Consider the following 12,724-nt stretch of genomic DNA (forward strand, 5'->3'; position numbering starts at 1 on the left):
AGATTATGTTTGCTACCAAACATGAGACTGATTCAGTTATTTGCACCATCTCTCTGTCTGTCTCTTGAGCTCATTTCCTAAAAACACAGTCGATTTACAACTAACAATATACTTCTGGGAGTCCTAAGGCTTATGTTGACCACAATAAATAAGTAAATAAGCACCTGAATAATCCACGGCCCACGCCCACTATACCACAACAAATAAATAAACAAATAAATCCCCGAGGTCACGCCCACTGTAGACGTGTAGCCCCTTTCTGTAATGACAGCGAATTGCATGCCTGGATTCAGATCTCTGCAGAATAGCAGAAGTTTTACACCATCTTTCAGTCTCTCTCTCTCTTTCACTCTCTCTAGAGAGAGAGCGAGAGAGAGTTCAACTCTCCGCTACTAAGAAAACACACACAGACCTACAGCTTGAGTGTGAAAGACGGGTGGGCGGACAGAGGCTGGGAGGTCTGAAGATTTTAATAATTTATTTAAAATGCCCAGATGTTTGTGACACTTCTGTAATTGGCATTTTACAGAACATGTGCAAGGCCAATGTGATCTATACTGAAGACAAAGGTAATTATGTTTCATCTGATTTTCATTTTCACTAACATTTACGAACAGCCATTGTAAAACTGGTTTCACGAAATAAAAAAAATTTAAATAATAAACAAGTGTAGATTATAAATTACTAGCAATACCAGTGTGGTTTAGAATACAGAAACAAATCATTACAGTATTTAATTGGTTATTTATTTTTTAGTAATATTTTTAAAACCAATCTAAGATCAGAAATCTGTTAAGTATGTGATCTACTATATTTCCTTATAGCCTACTATTTCTTTACTTTATTTCCTTTATTGATTGTTATAACCATTTGGACTGTGAGTCTGCACTGACAATTCAGTTTATGAATAACGGTCTATGTTCTCATTCTGTTTGTGAAAATATTGTACATTATTAAAATACTGAACTGTTAAAATAAACCAATTTTAAATCTAAAAAGTTTAATGGAATGAGATGCATTAGGTGGCATTGCAAGTGCTAAAACCAGTGCTAATAAAAGATTGACGCAGGAAGTCAGCTAATCATGTGTAAAGCCTGGTCTCTTGCAGGATGAGTGCTGTGAGCATGACAGAGCTAGAGAGACTTTGTTTGTGCAACATAGAGATAAATCTGACATATTACAAATAAAAAAATGACTGTATTCATTTCCGCATATTGAATCGTTTTCTATCATTACAAGAAGCTTTTAGAAGCATATTAAACTTACAAAAAAGCTTTCAAAGTATACCCAAACACAGCTTTACATTCTCCACCCAGGAAACACAGCTGACTGGAAAATAAGAAACTTCAAGAATATGCCTGAAAAGTCCTGAAAAGAAGAAGTAGCAGGAGTTTCAAGTATGTTATAAACTAAATATCCTTGTCTGATAGTGATATATCACAGAATCTGAACAGTTTCTGTTTCATTTCACAGATGGAGTTTTTACGTCAGTACTTCTGGATAATATTAATTCTGACCATCATTCTGGTGTCTCTGTTTATAGTAATGCTTTTCATAATCATCAATGTTTGCATCAGTAAAAGAGGTAAAAAAACATCTGGAAACTGGACAGGGATTGTGTTCAACAGGGGTTAATTATCACACTTTTTACATTTAATGAATAAATTCACCACCCATTAACTCTATGTTTACAGCTATTGTAAAAAAATACAATAAAAAAAAATCCCCAAATATGACTATAATTTAAAAGGGTTGGACTATATTATTATAGCAGTTTGAATGATGTATAACTCTCTTGTTTGATTAATTTTATTATAAAATTTGTCGTTTCAATCCTTCAATCTCTGTTTCCTCTTTTTCTAGCTGCTTGGTACAGTACACAAGCAAGACCAAATCAGTACAATGACACAAATTTCAAAACCCAGTAAGTCTGTCAGACTAGATGTTTATTTCACAAAATACGGTGCTACACTCCAAAATAAATGACTTTTTTTTTCATTACAGGAACAACCAAGTTCATCTCAAAGAGCTTGAGGATGAGAGACCACCCTTACCTTCCAGAGATCAGTTCAAATCCATGCATTTTGGTCAGTTTCGTTTTAATATATTATCATAGATGCTTTAATTTACTTTATACATACCCCTTTACTTTCATTTTCGTTTACGAGCAAAAATATTCATGAAGAAGGTTAATAAAAGGCTTTTCTTGAACTCGAGAGTCACTTCCCTTTGATATATGAAATCCCAAACTCCAGTTTTGTAGCTTTCAGTTCATGTGTGTCAGGTCATTAACATTGACAAAATGATCTTTTAGCAGATATACACATTTAAAATGGACAGTTTCTCCAGGAAAACTGATCAAAATATTGATGCCTCATGGCACACTCAGGCACGTGTACAAAATGTCTTCCTGAAAACTTTCAATAGACAAAAACTCCATAAAATAGTGAGTTGGCAAAAATAACGACCTTTATAGTGTGCCATGACTAAAAGTCTGTCCCTCACAGCCTCTTCTTTTTATCGGTGTTAAAGGGATTGCACAGAAACTAAAATTGTGTCATCGATTTTGTCATTTATCCCCTACCCCCATGTCTTTGCAAACACGTAAAATCTTTGTTCGTCTTCAGAACACAATTTAAGATATTTTGGATGGAAACCTGGAGGCTTCAGACTCTCCCATAGATATTTTGGAGATTATCTGCTGAATGCAAACTGTGTATACTATTCTGTGTTGAGACTACGGTTTCTACGTGTATTTATGCTTTGATTTGAACAAAAACAATGCATCTGTGAAGCACAGCTGACACAGAAGAGCGTAAGCGGCTTGTGTCCAGCTCATATTCTCTAAAATGGCGCTATAGTGATGTGTATTTTGGTTTTATTCACGTACAAAAAGTATTCTCGTCGCTTCATAACGTTACAGTTGAACCATAGATGGCAGATGGACTATTCTGAAAATGCTTTTCATACTTTTCTGGACCTTTACAGTGCAAGTTACTTGGCAGTCAATGGGACAGTCACAAGCCTCCCGGTTTTCATTCAAAATTTCAATCAATCTGAAGTCTTGCAAATTCACTGAAAATAGCTACTAGGGTATGTGGATGGGATAAAGGCTTTTGAGACTGTTCTCTGCATATCACCACAAGCAAACAGAAATGTAACCAGTTCAATATCATATCTGAATTTCCAGTGGATCAGAGTTGTGAGGATTTGGAGCCCGCATCGGACTATGAGGAGGTCTTGGATGAGACAAATCCTCCTGCGCCCCAACAACACACCATTACTCCACAGTACGCCACCGTCGATAATAAAAGTCAAGACAAAGACGCTGTCTCTGTGGATTACGAAGAAATTGAAATGTCCGATGACGGCGAGGATTATGATGACATAGTATAAAAGACAGGAAGACAATTATTTCCCTTTCAGACGGACACATGAGCAGAGCCAGAAACCAACTATTCTTCCTACATTTACTATTTTTAACTACTATATTATACATTATTTGAGCAAAAACAAGTTCTAAAAGCATGTGAAATAAGACAAGTTTGTTTACTTTCATAGAAACCAATCTTTCTCTTATTGTTGTTATGAATGCAATACATCTTCTAAAAATGTCAAGTGATTTGTCATTTTCTGTTGAAGCACCGCATGAGACATTTGTGTGGAAATGATTATGCAAATTCAATCGATGTTGAGAATCTATAAACGAAAGGCTTTTTGGAAAAAGAAAAAGAAAACAACACAAACAAGCAGTACTCTGAAACTTTTTTATACATTTATTTAAAAAAAAAAAAAGAAAAAGAGAAAGAAAAAAGTTAAATGGTGACTATCAATAGATATTTGTATTTTACAGCTGCTCAGGTTGTATTCGCTGTTGTTCAGGGCAGCAACAGCAACATATCAAAAGTCAGTTCTTTTTTTTTTACACCTTTCTACAGTCAGAAGATCATTATGGGCCTTGCAGATATTTCGAGGCGTATGATTTCCAGGCACACAAACTACAAGTCTCTCTCTTGTTCAGTGGGTGAAGCTCCTGTTCTTTTCTACACAAGCGAAACGAGTCAAAAGAAGAAGATTTTCCTTCTTTTGCACTCAGAGATGTCCATTAGACAGCAGGCACATGGGGGTTGAGACTAGCCTCCTAGTCGCTGACCCTCACCCCAGGCAAAACCTCCTGGACGGTCCTCAGGGAGAGGGTTGTAGTTGGCGTCTTCCTCAGGTGCATCAAACAGCATCTTACTGAAAAGTAAAAAAAAAAGGATGTTTACTTCAAAACAAAGCCTAATATATATATATATATATATATATATATATATATATATATATATATATATATATATATATATATATATATATATATATATATATATATATACATACATACATACATACATACATACATACATACATACATACATACATCTTGCTCTACTCTTTATCTATTCTATCTGTTTTCTTTTTATTTATTATATTCTTTAAAAGCCCTTGCTAAGTGTATTGTGTAAAGCTAACGGAGACTTGTTATAGCACCTGTATATCATTGCTCTTTGTTGTTTTTGATTGCTTCAATTATATATACAACTGACCCTGGACCACAAAACCAGTCTTAAAGGGATAGTTCACCCAAATAGCAAAATTATGTCATTAATAACTCATCCTCATGTTGTTCCAAACCAGTAAGACCTCCGTTCATCTTCGGAACACAGTTTAAGATATTTTAGATTTAGTCCGAGAGCTCTCAGTCCCTCCATTGAAACTGTGTGTATACCATGCATATACCTTACGGGTTTGGAACGACATGAGGATGAGTTATTAATGACATAATTTTGCTATTTGGGAGAACTATATCCCTTTAAGTGTCAGTTTTTCGAAATTGAGATTTATAAATCATCTGAAAGCTGAATAAATAAGCTTTCCATTGATGTATGGTTTTTTTAGGATTGGACAATATTTGTCCGTGATACAACTATTTGAAAATCTAGAATCTGAGGGTGCAAAAAAAAAATTTGACATACTGAGAAAATAATTAAAGTTGAATTCTTAGCAATGCTTATTACTAATCACAAATTAGTAAAAAATAAAAAATAAAAGTAAAGTTTTGATACATTTACGGTAGGAAATTTACAAAATATCTTCATGGAACATGATTTTTGGACACAAAAAAAGTTTGTCTTTTTTTTTTGGCTATTGCTAAAAATATACCCCAGCGACTTAAGATTTTATGGTCCAGGGACACACACACACACATACATAATATTAATTATTTCTTTGATAGTTACAGATTGTATGGCACAGAAGTATGGGTGTGAAAAACTGCATACTGATGTTTCATATAAATGGTCTCTTCACATCACCATTCTTTACCATTTTTTTTTTTAAGTCATCTCTTAAGCTCTTATCTTCATGAAAAATGACAGTTACAAAAACAAGTTGAAATATTATTACAATTTAAAATAACAGTTTTCTACTTGATTAGATTTAAAAAAGTAATTTATTCATGTTGATTAATTTTAAAATTCTGATTTGGTTTCTTATTTTTATTATCTACAAGAAGGGGAAGTCGTGGCCTAATGGTTAGAGTTTGACTCCTAAACCAAAGGTTGTGGATCTGAGTCTCTGCAATCCACCGAACCCCTAACTGCTTCCTGGGCACCGCAGCATAAATGTTCATGGTGTGTGTGTGTGTGTGTGTGTGTGTACTTTGGATGGGTTAAATGCAGAGCATGAATTCTGAGTATGGGTTACCAAACTAGGCTATATGTCACTTTCACTTCACATTTTCTAAAAAGTCATGCTGCTTAATATTTTTGTTGAAACCATAATTTTTTTCCAGCATTCTTTGATTAATACCATGTTCACATGTTGAAAACAGTTAGGTGTCATGTTTATCACTTATCCTACCATTTAAAAAAGGAAGAAGTTAATACTTTTATTAAGCAAGGATACATTAAACTGATCAAAAGTGACAGTAAAGACATTATAGGTTTACAAAAAAACTTATGGTTTAAAAAAAATGCAGCTCTGCTGAAACAAATAATTCAACATTTACAATAAAAGGAATGTTTCTTTAGCATGTCAGAATGATTTCTGAAGGATCATGTGACCCTGAAGATTGGAGTAATGATGCTGAAAATCCAGCTTTTCCATCGCTGGGATAAATTACATTTTAAAATATATTCAAACAGAAAACGTGCAATAATATTTCACAATACTGATGTTTACACTCTACTTTTCATTCATTATATGCAGACTAATAACCAAAGCTATAGCACTCACAGGACGGAGGGAGTCCTCAGCCATCTGCTCCCACCGGGTTGGTTGGGAAACACATCCTCCAGAAAGTAGTACACGTGTCCCACTGCGATGCCTTACATTGAAAATACAGAAATCACACCAACAACAGATTCATTCATAACTGTGTGTGTATAAAAAATGATTCCTTCATATTAAAATTTGCATTAATTATAACATTTGGATCATTCAGACAAATCTCTACCTAAAAGGTCCACGATGATGGAGTTTCCGAGCAGCAGAGAGAATCCCATGAGCACCCAGGGGAGGAAAGGCGCCTGGAAATTCAAAAGGCCGAAGAAATTCATGCGCACGCTTGGGTTCCTCCTGCTCCAGATGTACACCAGCATGATGGTGAAAGCCTGGCCTAAGAACACAAGATTCACAAATGTGCCAAATATCTGCAAAGCCATTAAGAATGTTATAACTAGTATTTGTGCAAATGTAACAGGCAATGTTTGTTCTTAATCTTATAAAAGCTTATATATGGTATACTGTATTGACCACAGTGTGAGGTCAGCTGCTCTATCAGTCTACATCTAGAGGTCAGAGTGAGAGGTGACTCATTCTGCTGTTCTTTTCTTCCCACGGTACCACAAAACTTGTATTTCATTCTGTGAACTTCTCAAAAGAGACTAGGACAGGATGATGATCTGCAGCAGGGTTCCTCAAATCTTACTGTGGAGGGCCAATGCACTGCGGAGTTTAGCTCCAACCCTGATCAACCTCAGCTACCTGTGATTTTTTTAATGATCCCAAAGACACTGATGAGCTTGCTCAGGTGTGTTTGTTTAGGGTTCGAGCTAAACTCTGCAGGAAGCGGTTCTCCCTGGGCCAGATTTGAGTATCCCTGATCTATAGCATCTTTTAGCTGTCGCATTCCTTGTGGCAAGCCACTCTTGTACAACAGACAGCGTCAGAAGTGTCTTGCTTCAAAAAGGACTGGACTGCTGCTGAGTGGTCCAAAGTTATGTTCTCTGATGAAAGTATATTTTGCATTTCCTTTGGAAATCAAGGAGGAAGAGAGGAGAGGCACACAATCCACGTTGCTTGAGGTCCAGTGTAAAGTTTCCACAGTCAGTGATGGTTTGGGGTGCCATGTCATCTGCTGGTGTCGGTCCACTCTGTTTTCTGAGGTCCAAGGCCAACACAGCCGTACACCAGGAAGTTTTAGATCACTTCATGCTTCCTGCTGCTGACCAACTTTATGGAGATGCGAATTTCACCTGCACACAGTGCCAAAGCTACCAGTACCTGGTTTAAGGACCATGGTATACCTGTTCTTAATTGGCCAGCAAACAAGCCAACTCCAAACCACGCCGCATTGCTGCAGTAATTCAGGCAAAAGGAGCCCCAACTAAGTACTGAGGGCTGTACCTGCTCATACTTTTCATGTTCATACTTTTCAATTGGCTATGATTTCTAAAAATCCTTTCTTTGTATTGGTCTTAAGTTATATCAAAATTTTCTGAGATACTGAATTTAGGATTTTCATTAGTTGTCAGTTATAATCATCAAAATGAAAGAAATAAACATTTGAACTATATCAGTGTGTAATGAATGAATATAATATACAGCTTTCACTTTTTGAATGGAATAAGTGAAATAAACTTTTTGATGATATTCTAATTATATGACCAGCACCTGTATATTCATAAAAACATGCCAAAGTTGGAACATTGCTTCCAATACCATATGTATCAACCAACCAAATACTGTATTATATTATTTAAATGTATCCTTTGCACTTTTTTCAGTCTTTTATAAACTTATGAAAGTAAATAATTTGAAACTTTTCTTTTTTTTTTACTATGCCTATGTAGGTAGGTTGTTGATATTTTAATGCCATGTCAGCAGGGGGTATTACAGGAAGCAGGCAATGTGACGTTGTGTTTAAGGGGAATTAAGCGGATGAATGCAACTTTCAGTTCCAAACACGATGGTAACTTTCAGGATGAGTAATAGCCGGAGTAACTTATTCTGTGCTCTGGAGCAAGTTATGTTTCAGTGTTATAATTATGTATATATATATATATATATATATATATGTATATATATATATATATATGTATGTATATATATATATATATATATATATATATATATATATGTATATATGTATGTATGTATGTATGTATGTATGTATATATATATATATATATATATATATATATATATATATATATATATATATATATATATATATATATATACACATATATATATATATATATATATATATATACGTGTGTGTGTGTGTGTGTTATATACAGAAGAGACAGAAGTTATAGAGGTCAATGTAAAGAGTTCTTCTCTTTTGAGAATATGTGAAGGATACGGTCATGAGAAAGCCACCGAAGAGGAACATGAAGACAAAGTCAGCGGTTCTCCCTCTGAAGGAGCCCTCCTCCAGCATCCGACAGTACCGGTACCTGTGAGACTCCAGTCAAGGATCCATTACACGGATAACTACACAATCTAGTGGTTCACTAAGAACATGATTTAATAAAGGATACAAAAATATCATATTGAATAAGAAGTTGAACCCAACTGGACCAAAAAACAAAAAGTTGGTTATTAGTCGCCATACCTATGAAAACACAAACAAAGAAAATTTAGAATCACATGCTGCAACATTAACCCTTTCGTATCATATTAAATACACCATTTTCTAAGGCCTCAAAATTATCAACATGATCAAAACTTTGCTGAAAACCTACTGTACACAATCTACTATATGCCTTCTGTCATTTTAATTATAGAACAAATATTATATATAATATTTGAAGTAAAAGGCCTTCTAAAAATGTCCACCTGGGTTCTGTACACGTTTTTGCTGTGAGATCTTGAAATTATATTTATAGCAATAATGTATACAAAACATAAAACTATTTTTTTCTTATTTATATTGTATATAGTCTAAAGGGTTATTATGACTATTATTGAATATATCAGGGTTTTACAGGTTAAAACTAAAACAAAGCAGACTATTCTTCAATGAAAAGCTTATTTTGACGCTTACCTGATAATTCCTCAATATTAAATCTGGGTTGAAGTAAAGCTGGAAAGGTGTGATGAGTTCTAACTGCTGTGAAAACAAATGAAACGCCATAATCAGATACGAATGACATGTTGCAGGCACACAAACGGCGTTTAGTGGTAACTTAATATCACAGTCAAATAATAAGTGAAATCAAAAGCAAAGTTACTTTTAGCAGTCCGTTTGACGTTTAACTGTAAAGGTAAGACATTTTACCGGAGGTTTTTAAGTAAATACGTCCTCATAACATCCAACAGGAGACCAGCTATGCTTTAACTGCAGAGGGACGAGGACACGACAGAAAATAGCGCTCGATACCCTGATATTCATAAATTTATTTACCACGGCGGCTGTAGTGAGGACGCAGGCGGTGGTATAAGATCTAGTGACCACTGGAATCTGTAAATATTCCTGTCGGATCGTCTGGTATGCCATTTTTTGGAGCAACAACGCTGCTTCCGGTACCTTCTGGACACGTCATCATCTGGGAAAGCGAATAAAGGAGGTGGTTTTAGTTTTGAGCAATCTAATTGGTTGTCGCTTTGCGATCTCGCTGCTCTGATTGGTCCTCTAACGTGGAAATTAATGTTTTATCCCAGCGGCTGTATGGCATTTTTCTATTGGTTGGTAAAGATTTGGATGGAAATATTGTAATTTTTTTGTTGAACTGAAAGTTTCACATTGGTATGGGAATATGCCCATAAAATAACAACAGTAGGGTTCGAGTCAGAAATAAAAAAAACATACTGTTAATTTTATCAGGAGCTTATTCCTAACATGCCTCTATAGTGGATGTGTTTATTTCTTAAAAAGTCCAAAATCGATTTAATTTATAGTTAGTTTATTTTTTTAATCTTCTGCGCATTCCATAGACAGTAAAAAAAAGGCGCATTCACGTCGTTACGCTCCCAACCACCAGGAGACGATGTAGCGCTTTCAAACACTCTTGTCCTGAGTGACGCACGAAGAAGGTTGAACTGCGCGCGGGCAGCGGAGATATGGCAGAGAGCGGAGGTAAAATTATTCTTGTTTTCCAGCCTTTTGCCTTGAATAACTTACACAACATCAACAATATCATAACGAGGGGGAAAATAGTTATGACATTTAATCTGTAACTCTAGAATCTTAGAAAATATTTAGTCAGTTTTACATGTAGGTAAATGTAATTGTCAGTTTCATATGGCTAACGTTAACGTTGTTTTGAGAAACCGCATTAACGACACAGCTATATTAACGTATGTTATATACGTGTGTGAACGTATGTATACGTTATATGATTATGTATGTTTATATGTACGTTTATATGAATTTATATATATATATATATATATATATATATATGTATGTATGTATGTATGCATGCATGTGCATATGTGTGTATGTACATATGTGTGTATATATTCATATATACATATAAGTACATGTATACATACATAGATGTGTGTGTGTGTGTGTGTGTGTGTATATATATATATATATATATATATATATATGTATGAAATGTTTCTTGATCAGCATATTTGAATAATTTCTGATGGATAATGTGACCCTGAAGACTGGAGTAATGATGCAGAAAATTAAAAATAAATGCAAAACTAAATATATAGTGTATATATTTGTGGCTTAACTTGTCTCTCATGACCATAGTTTCAGAGGGATCGGAATCCCTGCGTCTATATGAAGCACAGTTCTTCGGCTTCACCCCAGAGACCTGCACTTTACGAGTCGGTGATGCCTTTCGAGACTCCCTCAATCACATATTGGTCGCTGTTGAATCTGTGTTTGTGAAAAGATTGTGTCCAGGCCAGGATCCCCCAGCGCAGCTCCGACTGGCAGCCCGAGAAAGCACCCAAAAACTGCGGCAGTTCTTACAGGAGCGCTTTGAAATCATGTTTCAGCGCATGAAGGGAATGCTGATGGACCGCGTCTTGTCCATCCCTCGCAATGTCCTGCTGCCCGACGACCAGCTGCATCAGAAGTACCCAGAAGGCAAAGAAGAGCTCATGAAGCTGCAGGACTCCATTGCAAAGCTTTTGCAGGCTTATCAAGCCGAGGTGTGCGCCAAGCAAGTGCTTCTCGCTGAGCTTGAGGAGCAGAAAGAAACGCAGAAACAGCTGGATGAAGTGCTGCAATGGATCGAGGAACTGCGACTTTCATGGAGGCGAGAGGGAATGGGAAATTTCCAAGACGGCATCCGACACATGATGGATACTGTGGGACAACTGCAGGATGTTTTAGGAAAGATTAACAAGCGAAATAAAGGACTGGATGAGGTTTGAGGTTTTATTTGTAACATTTGACACCTCCAAACTTACAGCCCTGTGATGAAATTGCATGGTCCATCCACCAGGGGGAGACAATCTATTTGGTACAATTAACAAGCAAGTACCATGATCGAAGCAGTACATTTGTAATCAAGATATTTTCCTCAGACATTTGAAATGCAGTCCATCTCTCCTTCCTCAAAGTCACTGGGTTTTCTCAATTACGATTCAGTGCCTTTTATGTTCAGTACAGTGAAATCTGCATTCGATTAGCCCAAATTTCCTACAATGCCCAAACTGATGTGTCCAGCAGCCTGGTGGGATTTACACTTTACAGAAAGTTTTATGTTGTCTGAGGAGATATTTTAAGGTCTTGCCCTTAAAAAAGATTTTAAATTCATATTGACTTCTACAGGACCTCATCACCAGCAGAGGAACACCTCTGTTTGTACATAGTCTGAATCTAAATGACAGTACTTGGATTGAGTTGCTAAGTGCAAAAGTTAGAAATAAATGTAACAGACTGATATGCTAGTAGTTTTGTCCATAACTGTAAATAGCAATAAAATGAGTTTGTGTTTGTATTGTGATGCATTCTTTTCCACGAATGAAGTATACTGAAAGATATTTGTATGAGGAAGAACAAATGTAACCTTTTCAGTAATGCAACACATAATTTAAATGTTAAAAAATATATATAACTTTTAATAATACATTGGATTGGACTCTTAATATCATCTCAGGTACAGTAAATCCATCGTTCATATTTAAAAATAATAGAAATCGAGATATTGATGCTGATTAGAATAAGATTTTTGCAGTGTTAACCTTACGAGGCACCCAGTGCATGCTGGAAAACCCAAAGGGCAATGCTATTCTCATGTAAAAATGAATCATAGCTCTGGATTTGCTGGAGGGCATGCACCTAAATGAGGACTGAGAGACAGACACAGTGAAGGATCGGGTGGATTAGAGGAGGGAGGTCCTGCAACCTGCCTGACTCTACGTCTGCCTCTTTCATCACTCATTAAAGACGTATCCAGAGCAGCTGGGGCCATCCATAAAAAGTCTTTCTGGATGGAGGCGTCACGATCCGGACAGCCTGGCCTCAATCCCTCCTGCCAAGTCA

General features: G+C 35.9%; 2 protein-coding genes across 2 annotated transcripts; one reads left to right on the plus strand and one right to left on the minus strand.

The window, feature by feature from the left end:
* Positions 1–3,763: 3,763 nt before the first annotated feature.
* Positions 3,764–9,829, minus strand: LOC113081598 (derlin-2-like). Its single transcript, XM_026253645.1, has 7 exons — positions 9,674–9,829; positions 9,314–9,379; positions 8,808–8,881; positions 8,630–8,723; positions 6,497–6,692; positions 6,277–6,367; positions 3,764–4,239 (listed from the first exon to the last, which is right to left on the minus strand). Exons 1-7 carry the CDS (start codon positions 9,764–9,766, stop codon positions 4,134–4,136), a joined length of 720 nt encoding a protein of 239 aa, XP_026109430.1. The 5' UTR covers positions 9,767–9,829; the 3' UTR covers positions 3,764–4,133.
* A 411-nt stretch (positions 9,830–10,240) lies between these two features.
* Positions 10,241–12,177, plus strand: LOC113081629 (protein MIS12 homolog). Its single transcript, XM_026253649.1, has 2 exons — positions 10,241–10,345; positions 10,979–12,177. Exons 1-2 carry the CDS (start codon positions 10,330–10,332, stop codon positions 11,608–11,610), a joined length of 648 nt encoding a protein of 215 aa, XP_026109434.1. The 5' UTR covers positions 10,241–10,329; the 3' UTR covers positions 11,611–12,177.
* Positions 12,178–12,724: the final 547 nt, after the last annotated feature.

The sequence above is a fragment of the Carassius auratus genome, chromosome 5 (assembly GCF_003368295.1).
Source record: "Carassius auratus strain Wakin chromosome 5, ASM336829v1, whole genome shotgun sequence".
Classification (NCBI taxonomy): domain Eukaryota; kingdom Metazoa; phylum Chordata; class Actinopteri; order Cypriniformes; family Cyprinidae; genus Carassius; species Carassius auratus.

Coding starts and splice junctions, on each gene's coding strand:
- LOC113081598 (XM_026253645.1), bottom strand. CDS start 9,766: ATGGCATACCAGACGATCCGACAGGAATATTTACAGATTCCAGTGGTC. Junction 8,882..9,313: donor TAATATTGAGGAATTATCAG/GTAAGCGTCAAA, acceptor GTGTTTTCATAG/GTATGGCGACTAATAACCAA. Junction 8,724..8,807: donor TTATTCAATATGATATTTTT/GTATCCTTTATT, acceptor GGAGTCTCACAG/GTACCGGTACTGTCGGATGC.